General features: G+C 49.3%; 1 protein-coding gene across 2 annotated transcripts in view; it reads right to left on the minus strand.

Annotated features, from left to right (window-relative positions):
- PTPRT (protein tyrosine phosphatase receptor type T) overlaps positions 1 to 12886 on the minus strand; it is a 1014747-nt gene that overhangs the window by 377958 nt on the left and 623903 nt on the right. For both annotated transcript variants that reach the window (XM_040638323.1, XM_040638322.1), the window contains exon 8: positions 915 to 1211. In XM_040638323.1, coding sequence (XP_040494257.1) covers positions 915 to 1211 — 297 coding nt within the window. The remainder of the gene's footprint in view (positions 1 to 914; positions 1212 to 12886) is intronic.

The following is a 12886-nucleotide window of genomic DNA, read 5'->3' on the forward strand; positions in this document are numbered from 1 at the left end:
AATGAGATAACTGCTGTGGTGGAGTTCCATGCAAAATGTAGTGGGAGCCTGGGAGGGAACACCCAAGTCGGCTTGGAGCAGTCAGGGAAAGCTTCCTGGAGGAAGGAGCATGGGAGCTAAGACTTGAAGATGAATACAGCTTGTCTCACAGACATGGAGGGAGCGGCCATGGCAGTAGGAGAAACAGCATGGGCAAGGACAGAGGGTGGGAAAAGTGATGTGTTCTAGGAGCTCCATGTGGTTCTGGAGTCCTGGAGACTCAAGGTAACAGGCATGCTGGGAGGTAAACTGCATGAAACAGACTTGTCAGAACCTTGGGGGGCAGGGCAGGGGAGATGAAATGGAGGATCCCAGGATCATTTCAGGTCTTCGTTCTACTGGATGCAGTTCACTGACATGTGGAACACAGAATGAGAAATCAGTACGGAAGGGGAGACTGGTTCAGTTTGGATGCTCTGAGTTTGAGCTGTCTGTCGGACACCTGGGTGAGTACTGGGTTCTGGGTGCATCCGATGCTGGAACTACAGAATTTACGTGTATTTTTTTTATTTTAACTCCTACAGAATCTGGAGTGGTCTGACTCCCAGATTCAATGCGCTTGAACGCCACAATACACAATGCCTCTCTGGGAGGCACCGGTGTGGTTAATCACTGGACACCGAAGGTACCATAAAGTGAGAAGAGGGATGGGAGTGTCGAAGGGTCAAACCTGAGTGCGTGTCTGTGTCTAGGGGCACAGCACCCCCTGGAGTTGTGCAATGCCCTTCATTAAAGACCCTGGCAAAGAGGAAGCTCTAGAGGAGGAAATTAAAGATGCAGGAAGGAAGAAAACCGCATCACTGATGGGCGTGGCCCCGTAACAGGTTCCGCACTGCCCGTTCCTAAGGAAGCACCCCCCTCCCCACCCCACTCACCGTCCTCCTCTGTTTGCACCACCAGCTCCTCGCTCTCCATCCGGCCCTCGGGGTTGGACAGCAGCAGCCGCAGCCGGATGGTCATGAAGGGGCGCAGGCCCCGCAGGGTGTAGTGGGAAGAGGTCTGAATGACCTCCTCGGCCTCGTACTGCTGCTGGTTGAACACGTACTGGTACTGCACCGTGAGGTTGTAGCTGTGGCAGCGGGTCACCGTGTAGCCGAACGGTTCCCACTGCAGGGTCAGCTGCCGCGCGCGGATGTCTACAATCTCCACGTTCTGCGGGCCGTGCACGGGGTCTGCAAGACACACAAACAAGACACGGGGGCTTTGAGGACTGTCCGGAAGCAGCGGTGGGCGTTCTGCTACAACAGAGGGGACCGGCCCTCCAAACTGAGCTCAGTCTCAGCCTTCATGATTATTGCCACAGAGAATACAATTTAATTAACATTTTTCTGTAAATCAAACTCTTCTTTCTAACTTAAATGCAGGCATCTAAAAGAAAACGTAACTGTATAAAGGGAAACCCCGAATCACTTGCCATACATAAATGTTAACCATTAAAAATATGCAAAATTGTTAAATTCTTAAAGGTTCATCAGGGTACCCCCCAAAAACCACTCTGGATACCACCAACAGCACACACAACACTCCGGGGATATACTAATTTAGACGGTTGCTGGAGTTCTGACCTGCCTTATGTTTAGTCCAGCCACATCCTCTCCCCTTGGGAAATCAGCGCCCTCGCTCTCATTAGCCACGCTGCAAATCCAGCCACAGGCTCAGCACGCAGGGCTCGGTCTCGCCACGTGGTCACAGGCGCCACTGACTACACCTTGCAATTTCCCCTCCTTCCACTGACAACACGACTCATCATTTCCTAGCCTGCAACCATAGCTCTTGACCTTCTTTCTCTCCTTTCCACTTCTTTCCAAACAGACCCCTTCAGAGACATCATGCTAAAAGCAGAATTGGGGGCACCTGGGTGGCTCAAGTCCGTTAAGCAAGCCTGACTCATTATTTTGGCTCAGGTCATGATCTCAGGGTTGTGAGATCGAGACTTGCATCGGACTCCGTGCTCACAGTGGAGTCTGCTTGAAATTCTCTCCCCGCCCCTGTCTTTCCCCCTGCTCACACACCCTTTCTCTAAATAAATAAATAAACAAATCTTTGAAAGCAGATATGGTCATGCCCTCACACTCTATTGCTGTGCCATCCTTCCCCACGTGGCCCCAAACCCCCATATATAACATTGGCTGTCTAATTTTAGTACCAATATTCTGTTTATACTTCATATAAAATAGATGCTTTTGTACAAAACAGATTATAACCAACGAAACACAAAAAATCCCCACATGTGAAGTCATTCTGTAAAGCTTAGGCATTTCTTATAATAGAAGGGTAACTTCTTTTGTGATCAGCATCCCCTTAAGTTCTTGTGTTGACTATCTTAGCTGGAAGTAACTAAGGACAGGCTAAAGATTATATCAGTATTTTCCCTCCACACTACCCACTGGACTTTACCAGGTTCTGGCATTTCTTTGGGTCTGTCTTTTATTTCATTTATGAAATGGGAGTAACGATAATACTAACCTCACAGGTGGGTCGTGGGGGGCTAAATGAAATGTTTGCAGAGCAGTTAGAATTGTACCTGGAACTTAACAAGCAGTCAGTGTATGGTGGTTTTTCTTTTGCAGTAATAGGAATAGTGACACAAATGATAAGGCTTCGTATGCTGTCTCTACTCTGAAAGTCTTCTAAGTGGCAGTGCTGTGAAGCATCCTTACGCAAAATGATGGATTCTATCTCCCTAAGAGCATTTAGGGGTAAGGCTACCCCCGTGCCAATGTAGCAGTAAGAAAGAGGGCAGGACTTGATGCAAACTGAGTTCCCTGACCTGCCCCTATAGGGAAAAATGTCCTGTAAACTGTGTCAGAGCCCTACCAAGGAACACGCTTCCAAGCAGTCTTCTTTTGAGAAGGATGCCCAGAAATGTCAGGGAGTCTGGCAAACCAGCCCAGATCTGCTCCCGTGCTGCTGGGGACAGCAAGCAGCCTGGCTCTGGATCGACTGAGGAGTTCACGGTCACTTGTACAGCCCAATTATTCATGTTCACAGGTCCTTTGTGTAAAACAGAGCCAGCGTTCCAAAAGCAAATGGGTGACTTTGAAAATGTGACATTGAGCAAGCTGTTGCTGAGGGTCCATTGTGCTGAGCCCACACAGAATAAGGTGAAAAGTGTGGTCCCCATAGTGGGGGGTTACGATGCGGTGTGGCCGACTGGTTTAACAAGTCCTGATGGCATGAGGACAAACGTACAAGCACAGATGAGCGAGAAGCTGCCTGCCTGGGAAGTCCGCGCATCCCCACCGGCCTCGCCCAGCTGGAGCGTTTCTGCAAAGCCCAGATGCCAGAACTCCCCCAGCCCTGCTCAGGACCTTACGACGCTCCCTCTCCGGGGGTGCCTTCAAAACGGATCCACACCCCAATAAGATAATCACTCCTGGGCTCTCTTGCCTCATCTCCTTAGAAAGTGAGAACAGCAACATGTAAGATCCTTTTAAATCCAAGAGTTGTCCGTTTTGTTAAACATCTTAAGATGGACTACAGCCCATGTTAAATATTTTGGGGGGGGGATCTCCAATGTGCCCTTAAAGCACAAATGAAACAACAGAAATAAAACACCGTTGATGGCCAGATGCCATGGTGCTGGGTTCTATCACCTGCATCACGTTGGGACCCTGTGAGGGAGGGACTGACTGCCAGTCCCACTTTACAGATGAATAAACTGAGGCCAGAGAGATCCAGGAACTTGTGTAGAGTAGCAAGACCAGCAAGTGGCAAAGTAGGGCCTGAACTTTGATCTACCTGACTACGCGCCTAATGTGCAAAGAAACCATGCCCGACCGGAGGAGTCTGCAGAGAGAGTCAGGGCAGGTGCTCTGCATGCCAAGAGGGAAGCGGAGCCGGCCTCTCCCAGCCCTGTCTCCTGCGCTCTGCCTGACCCTTCCCCTCCCTGCTGGAGCTGGGCCACACCTTCTCCTGCTTTCACTCGCGGCCCACTTTGTCTCCGCTCTGAAAATGTCCTTGCTGAGTCCCTGGGCAGAGCTCAGTGGCTACTTCTTTCTCCTCTTTTTCACTGTTCCTTTCTATATCCATTTTCCGCAGTCGGCAGCTTTTCAAAAGTTGTTCCTGCCCACTAGAACGTAAGCCCTGCGTGTGAGAGCAGGGGCATTGCCTGCTCCTCCCAGGACCCACGGCCAGCCCAGAGACACACACGGGAGGGCCCCAAGGAGTATCAAGCCAATGGACAGACGCCCCGTTTTGTAGACCTCACCACCATCTGTGAGGAAAGCATCACTAGTGTCGTCCGAGAGAAAGTAGAGCTCTGCGGGCTGTGCCACATGGTGAGCGCACGGCTGAGATCGGAAGTCTGCGAGGGTCCAGTGCCCCTGTGTCTGCCCTGCATTGTGATACCACGGGGCACTGAGACCGAGTCAGCACGAACCTGAGGACACCTGGGAAGGATGCTGCGAGGAGGCTGAGAACTTTCAGGCAGAAATGCTTGACCCTCAGGAGCCAGAGGCCCGGCTGGAGAGGGCAATGCAGGACTCAGTCACACTTGGTGCTCAGTTGACAACTGGCCGGTCTTCTCACCACTAGTCTCGGCTTCTCCAGAATTCTCCGCACAGCTCACCTGGGCACCTGTGCACTCACACACCTTTCTGCTCTTCTTAAAGGAGGGAGCAGGCCAAGGTGCCTTACCCAAGAGGGGAAGGGATGGTGCAAGCCTGCCCCGGAGCAGAGACTCCCTCCCAGAGCGGGAAGGGCAGGGCACTGGGAACATTAGTTTCCTCTGAAGCCCATGCCACTGTTGTCAGGCCACAGGGGACAGCGGAACCTGATGGGGCCAGAGCCAGACTCTGGCACTCACTAGCTGTGTGACCTCGGGCAAGGGCACTTCATCTCTGAGCCTCCATTTCTTTGTCTATAAAGTGGAAATTATTGCACTAATCTCAGAGAGCTGTTAATGAGTATAAAATGAGCTGTAAAGGGAGAGAGAAAATTGCCTCTAACAGCGGGCATTCCTCTTAGATAAAATGGCCTTTTTTGGAGAAATGCCTTAAGAAGTTTATTTGGAGCACAAGCTGCATCCCCAGGGCCTTGGGATCAGTTCTGCTCAGGCTTCAGAGGAAGAGAAAAATGAATCCACTTGTCGGCTGGGATTGAACAGGAGAAGATGGGGGCGAAGCCCGGTGTGACTGTTCTCCATGGGATTCCGAGATCTTCAACAAGGTCCTCAAAATAACACAAAACGGTTTGGACCTCCTGTGGATTCTAGAAAGGGCTGAGATCTGCATGCCTCCCTTGGGCCACTGAAATACCACCTGGGAACACAGGGACTAGAGGCAGAAGGCATTTGGGAAATATGGTCACGTGTGTTACTGATAACCTTGAGGCATGACTTTGGGGGTTTTTCAGAGTGTGAAAATTAAGAAGATCAAGGAAGGCTCAGGTCCTATGCAAAAGGCAAGACGTCCGGTAGAGCTGTGGGTGAGACAGGTGTGGAGGAAACTGTTTGGAAAGTTCTAGAACTCCCGCTCCAGAAAGGGAAAGACAGTGGCTACTGATGAGATAGTAACTCTGGGGTAGGCACTTGCATGCTGAATGCAACTCTCTGGCAGAGAAAACCGAGGCCAACGAAGGGACGTGACTGACCCAGAGCCACACAGCCCAGTCGCCAGCTCTGGGCTCCCACGGCACTTAGCACAGGTGTCCAGCCCACTCAGCATTTGTTTCGCTTTCTAGGAACAGCTTGTTCATTTATCTGTCACTCCTCCCAGGCTGCCAGGGACCACATTCTGTTTGTCCAGCAAGCCCCAACACATGGTGCAGGGTCTGTCGTGGGGCCAGTTCATGTGTATTAAACCGCGATGAACAGATGGTGACCTGTTCTTGGGAACTGAGCTCAGACCCTTGACTCCACAGTCCCAGTTTCGTCCCCATCACGATGTCATGGAGCCTTCACGGTGAACATATTTATCTTTGCATTCAAGCAAAAAGAATGCCCTGAAATCCACACAATGGAAACGGATTTTCAAAACGTGTGATGGAAGCTTCATGCTTTCAGTCGGACCCCTCCCCCGAAACCTCAGCCTCCAAACCCAGCCTCTGCTCTGGCAATTGTCTGTAGCATGGAGAGTCCCGGGTTTACACGGGGGTCGGTGCAAACAAGTTGGAAACTGCCGGAAAAGCCTGTGTGTGCGGTGGAGACCGGTTTGTTGAATTTACATCCCCCATGTAAGTGTGTCTCAGCCTCGAGCCTGGAGTGGTTTCAGCCACCAGATAAGGCCATGCCCACATGACCTTCTTAAGTAACAGCCTCCAGGCCAATGAGAAGACAAACAGTGGGGAGAGAGCGTGGCCTGTCTGGGAAGCTGCAAAATCTTCCTCTGATGAAAAATCCAAGTGGCTTGGCCTCTGGGTGTTCTTTCTCTCTGCCCTTGGACCTGACAACAGGGGCCCTGTCCTGAGCCCTGTGCATTAAGGAGCCCACACGGGCACTCCTCGGCCTGTGCCCTCCTCCTGCAGCAGGAGTCAGTGGGCCTTGAAAGCATCCATCTGCAGCCCATGCTCCCTATTCTGGACCAGGATCCAAGTACCTGATACCACCAGAATTCCCTGCCCCAGTGCCCCAAACTCATTTCTCGGGCCTGTGTGGACCTCTTCCCTTGGTCTGCCCTTCCTCAGACTATATCCCTGTGTGTGCATCCCTAGGCCCAACGGGTAACCAAAGAATGGCCATTTGGGGGGAGTGGACAGACCTGGACATGAGGACTGAAGTCCCCACACAAGTGTGCATGAGGCTTTTTGTGGGGAGGGGTAGAGTCAGAGGGAAGGGGAACACAAGGTTCTATTTGTTCTTGCCCCAGACGCTATTATGTTTATGCACAGGTTAGGGACAGCTGTGCATGTGGGTCTGTATGTGACTGACTGACTCATGCCTTCAGAAGCCCCCTCACTCCCACAGCTCCCTCTGGAAGGCAGGCTGGTCCTGACCTCCCATCACTTCTCCTCTTTTGCACGTTAGATCTTACTAACATACCATTTCTTCCTGAAGTACCATTTTTCAACCTAATACCTGAGGCCATCCTGCAACCTATATCCTCCCACCTCCAAACTTCCTTCCTCATTTCCCACTCCTCAATCCTACATTGGGAAAGCCAAGTATTGCATCCTGAATCCTCCCATACCTCCCTGCTCTTGCCCATGTTCTTCCTGCTGCTTGGGACGCCACTGGCGAATCCCTAGTCAACGGACTCCAGGCCCAGCGCCAATGCCACACTTTCCTTGTAACTTTCTCCAAAAGCCTTCCTTGCCCAGGTGCAATGGCTGCCTCCATCATGTGTTCTTTAGCCCATCAGCACATCTCCTCCATATCCCTTGTCAAACTGCAGGTTAGTCGTTTATAGGCACCGTTCACATTCACCTGCTCCCTTGTGAGCCCTTAGATCTCTTCATTTTCATAACTAGAACACATGGCTGCTTAATAACTAAGTTGAGGAATGAGTGAATATAGAAAGTAGGTGATTGTTGAAGACCAAACCAGAATTAAGCTCCTCCCTGCCACAAGGGAGAAGACGTAAGGGGTGAATCCGGGCTCTCTTTACACTCCAATTGTGAAGGGTAGTTATGTGGTTAAGTCAGAATTTGAGGCTTTTTTGTTCTATGTGGGCCCAGCTTCTATTCCTGCTGTCAAAGGCAACAGCTATAGAATCTCCTAATGACCTTAATCAAGGCAGAACATCTTATTTAAAAAAAGAGCAGCAAAGCAGATTTCCAAATCATGAATTTTCTATTTATTCATCTTTGCATGTGGAGTCGGCTGGAACATATGTACTGTTCAAAGTTGAACCTACATTAAGATAATTTGGGGCATGGGGCTGAAAATGTGGAGGTGGATAGCTTGTATGTAAAATTAATTTTTTATCCATTTGGAGATGCAATTTGAATTCCTTTCAAATTAAATTGCAATGGAGTCCTAGGCAGCTGGAAACATTATTGCCAGTATAATTTGATACTGCAAGAGCAGTAATACGTTGACAGATATTTCGATGTGACCATTAATTTGCAATTTCTGCATGGAAATGATACACGAAGGGATAAAAAGGTAAAAGGAACAAAATTAAAATCCATCTTCCTTCCAGCATCATCCAAACCCACTCTCGTGCTTACTTTCCACCACCTCCTTTAATTTATTGCAGATGTTTGGGGGACAAGAATTTGTTGACTATTAGAGAAGGACATCTTACAGAAGGAGGCAAGGACAGGAATCCAGAGGCTTCTCTGGAGAATGCTGGTACACTCGCCAGCCAGGGGCACCAGGTCCTACTCATCCTGATAAACAGAGAACTGCGAGGCTGGAACATGTTACCTTGTGAGAAGGTGACTCTGTTGCTACCCTCTTGTAGCAATGAAATAAAGAAGGTAATTTCTGTATGTGTTCACTGGCTCGTTAATTAATGAAAAACTACTCTTGAGCATTGGAGACGCCATGGCATAGTAAAAACAACACTGGCTCTGTGAACACCTGGACCGAAAGCAAGTCACGTGTCCCATCTGCATCTGTGCGGCATTTTCTTCTCCTATGTAGAACATGGGTGGTACTCCTTGCCTTTCAGAGCTCTAAGGGAAACTAAGGAGAGTCTCCACCAAGCTCTTGGGTGGTACTTGACACAGCTGTGCTCCCTCAAATACAGCTCCCACCTCCGGAAGGGAGGCACGCAGAGCCATTAAGACAGAATAGGAGTGGGGCGCCTGCGTGGCTCAGTCTTTTTAAGCATCTGCCTTCAGCTCAGGTCATGATCCCAGGGTCCTGGGATAGAGCCCTGTGTGGGGCTCCCTGCTCAGCGGGGAGCCTGCTTCTCCCTCTCCTTCTGCCTGCCACTCTGCCTACTTGTGATCCCTCTCTCTCTCTGTGTCAAGTAAATAAACAACATCTTAAAAAACAAAAAAAGAAAGAACAGAATAGAAAAGAAAAGAGAAGAAAAGAAAAGAGGAGTCCTGTAGGTTACTGGCCTGGTTCTCGATCTCGCTGGTTGTTGGGCTCATGCTTCTAACCAGCTATGGTTAGGAGCTGGCAAACTTCCGTTAATGCGCCTTCGGACACGGCTCTATCTATTCCTTATTTCTACAGACACACCTCGAACCTCTGAGATGGGACAGGCATCGGGGTGCCTGTGAGTAAGAGAGGCACTTCCTTGCCTTCAGGAGTGAGACTCACGCTCTGGAAGGGGATGCAGACCCAAGAAGTGTGACGAATGGAACGATGCAGCCCGAAGCGCCTTTCTGCAGACGAAGTGCTGGGCTTCCGGGCAGCAGAGGGCAGAAAGACAGAGCCCAGTGCTGGAGACTCATCTGAGCCCACTGAATCATGACTCATGCACAACCGTCACATCCTTTTCCACAGACGCTAGAAGCCACCAAAGAAATTTGAGGTGAGTGAAGGTTAATGATTCCCCCACAACTGCATTATTAGGTTATACTGAAAGCAAGTCTCAGGCCAAATTCTATGACACTGATGACCACTTATTACACAAATGTTTATTAGCAAGCAGACACAGAACAGGTCAAACCATCTATTCTGTAAAGTTCAATGAAGTCCCAGAAATCTGTCCTTGCAGAAGTTGGTAAAGGTTTTTGTTTTCTTTTTTGTAAGGGGCTAGATAGTCAATATTTTAAGCTTTGCAGGTCAGACAGTCTCTGTCGTGACTGTTCATCTCTGCCACTGGAGTACAAAGGCAGACAGACTCTTTGCTCACAAATGGGTGTGGCTGTTTCAATAAAAGTTTATTTACAAAAACAGGTAGCCAACACCAGAGCTGTCGTTTGCCTACTTCTGTGCCAGGGGCAAACTCAATTGGTTTTGACTCAATTGGTTTTGACTCAGTTGACTCAAATGGTCAATTACCATTACAGGTAATGGTAACACATCAGGAAACCAGGAGTACTCCTTATCCAATGAGTGACCAGGGCTGTTTGGGAATCAATCACCCTAAGTTCAAGGCTAGAAGTCTTACTGGGTTCTTCTTCATTATGCATGTCTGGAAAAAGCTTTAAAAATATTTTGGCCAGCCCACATATTTTGAATACCTTCCATTTCACTAATTAGAGTCCACTCATAATACTTATGATAGTCAACAGGTCCACAATTGCCACAACACCGCAACAACGGATTTCTGACATTTAGTACACTAATTAACAAAATGAGCGTTAGTGATCAAGACTGGGCATCAGAAACACCTGGGCAGAGTAGCATTGTCTCCGGAGCAGGGGCTTCTTGACAGGGATACCAGATTTTCAATGAACCATGTGTTCTTGATTGCAAGGCTGGAAGCACTAGGTTTAACCTATAACTATAGCTAAACCTAGAACTCATCCCTAACGTCCCACTGTTCAGTATTTGAGAGTAAATCACCAACAATGTAACATGCAGTCCAGAAGCCAGGAAGGCTGTCTTGAAAGAGGGGGCCTTGGGCAGATGATGAATAGGATTTAACCAGGTAAAGGTGCAAGGTGTGCGGGAACAGGGGAGGGAGGCTAGGGGGTGGGAAGGTGAAACCCCAGGCAGACGAGGCAGCACACTTTAAGTTCAGGAGCCAAGATCAAAGGAGCAAATAGTTGTGAAGATTCTGACGCAGGAGCAGACAAGCCATGGGAGCAGCAATCCTCCCCCTCCCCCACTCAAGCACCCCCCTACCCAGTGATGAGTTAGGCCAGTCTGGATGTTAAACATTAGAACGGTCCCTCCTACCATTCCTAAGAAGTAAGCGGGAATAACGACGAACGACGAAATCGGCTGTGACGGCGTGATAGGAGTATTCTTTGCCGAAAGTAAAGCACTGGACAGACTCAGTCTTAATAAACATTTCTGAGCTCCCACCACGTGCCAGGTATTGTACAGGATGTAAGAGTGAGCCAAGCATTCAAAAATCCTCCCTGCCCTTGCGGGGATTATGTTCTAGCGCAGAGGGGGGATGATATAATATAGGAGATAATCACAAAATTAGAACGTCAGCTGGCAGTAAGCGTGCTAGAGAAAAATCCAGCAGGGGAGGGAGACTGGGGGTGCAGGAAGGCTTGTGCCTAACATCTCACCTTGATTTCAGGTCCTGCTATCGGCTCCCTGATCTCTTCATTGACACTCAAGTTTTCCCAGACACGGTGTACCTCAATATGTCTTGAGCACCTGTGGGGTGGCAGGCTACGCGCTGGGACACAGTGTGAACGAAAACAGATCGGGTCCCTGCCTCTCCTGAGCTTAAACTCGGGAAGGGAGTCAGACTGAAACAACCACAGTGGCAATCGGACGTGCGGGCTGACAAGCTGCACGTTGCAGTATGTGTTTTAAAGGGAACAGAGAAGGGGCGAGCTGGATGAAGATGGCAAGCCAGGACTTTTCCGCACGGCAGTCACGGAAGACAACACTGAGGAGCTGACACTGTGCCTGAAGGTTGTCACTCTTCCCTCCTCTCTCTATTCCTACCTTTCTGCCAGCTTCCCCTCATTCCCTGGGCCTCAGTTGCTTTGGGAAAACCTGCTCTCAAATGCTCATCTCACCCACAGCTGGATGAGCTGTGCGGCTTCATGTTCCTACCTTGAAAGGATGCGTGAACTTGGCTAGGATATAAAACAGGGGCAGATGCCCTCAGTTTTACAGCTAAGCAGCTTGGGGTGTGGATGGGGAACCAAGAGGCAGATACAACGTAAGCTCCAGAAGGACCCACCCACTGGGGCCATGGACCTCAGGCCCAGAGTGAGCATAGCACCTGCCACCCAAGGACCCCAGGATGCTTACTGAGCCAGTCTCTTGCTCCAAACACTCCTATACTGTCTTGTGCTGCTGGGGCTAGGATCTCTGCTCCCCCACCTGGCTCCATTGCTCATCCCCGACAATGGGGGACCATAGAGGGACCCTGCAAGGCTGGAGGAGGAAGAGCAGGCTTCCTGTCTCTGGGTGCATCGCTCCAACATTGCTTCTTCACCCCGGGCAAGTTCAGTCTGTCTCAGCAGTTAGATCTGGTCTGCGGTTTCTCCAACACTTCAAGAGCCAGCCTCAGAGACAGCCTGCCAACAAATGCTCTGTCTTCTAGTCTTTTAATTGTTTATGATTCCAGCACATTCTCTTCATTCTCTCCACCCCTTGGCAGCACCTGCTTCCCACGGTGACTACACTGGTGTAATACCTTCACCTTCCCTTTGTATCTTGTCAGTTTCCTAGCCAATTCTTTGTATCTAGTTAAGCAGAAGGTTAAGGTGCCCTTGCTGTTGGGGTAATTTTTCACAGAGTTCCTAACCAGAGAAACACCTAACAGTTTCATTTATTAGCTAGTCCAAACAACCTAATAAGTATTTATATCTTAACAACATAACAGTGGTTTGAGAAAACAGTACACACAAATCAAAAGACAAAATATTGTAATGTCACTGTGTAATAGCCACAGTTACTTACTATGGGGTCGCATGTATCTGCTGAGCACTGAACAAGCCACTCCTATTTCCTGCTCTAGTTGGACTTTTGTGCAATACTTCCTTTTCATCATACCAGCTACTGGAAGGCCAGCATTGCAAAGATACAATGGCATCCATGGAACGTCGTTCAGTCTAATGCTGAAATTGTGGACCACCTCTACTTAGTAGTTTGTACAGTGTTGGACAGAGGACATTGTGTTTCATGATATTTTAAGATTAAAATCTACAATGTCCTCACGTGATACCTCGGCGAGTTCACTGTGGTGTCCTGGGCTGCCTCAGCACGGTTTGAGAAGCATGACAGATAACAATTCCTTACAAGCAATCCTCTCTTAAAATAAGTGTTGTAATTTATCTGCTAACTAGGTCTTGACCAATGCAGGACCCCACAGCAGAGGCTGGGACAGACAGTGGTGCATATAGTGCTAAACTGGGGAGCAGG

The sequence above is a fragment of the Ursus maritimus genome, unplaced genomic scaffold, assembly GCF_017311325.1.
Source record: "Ursus maritimus isolate PB19 unplaced genomic scaffold, ASM1731132v1 scaffold_22, whole genome shotgun sequence".
In the NCBI taxonomy this organism is placed as follows: Eukaryota; Metazoa; Chordata; class Mammalia; order Carnivora; family Ursidae; genus Ursus; species Ursus maritimus.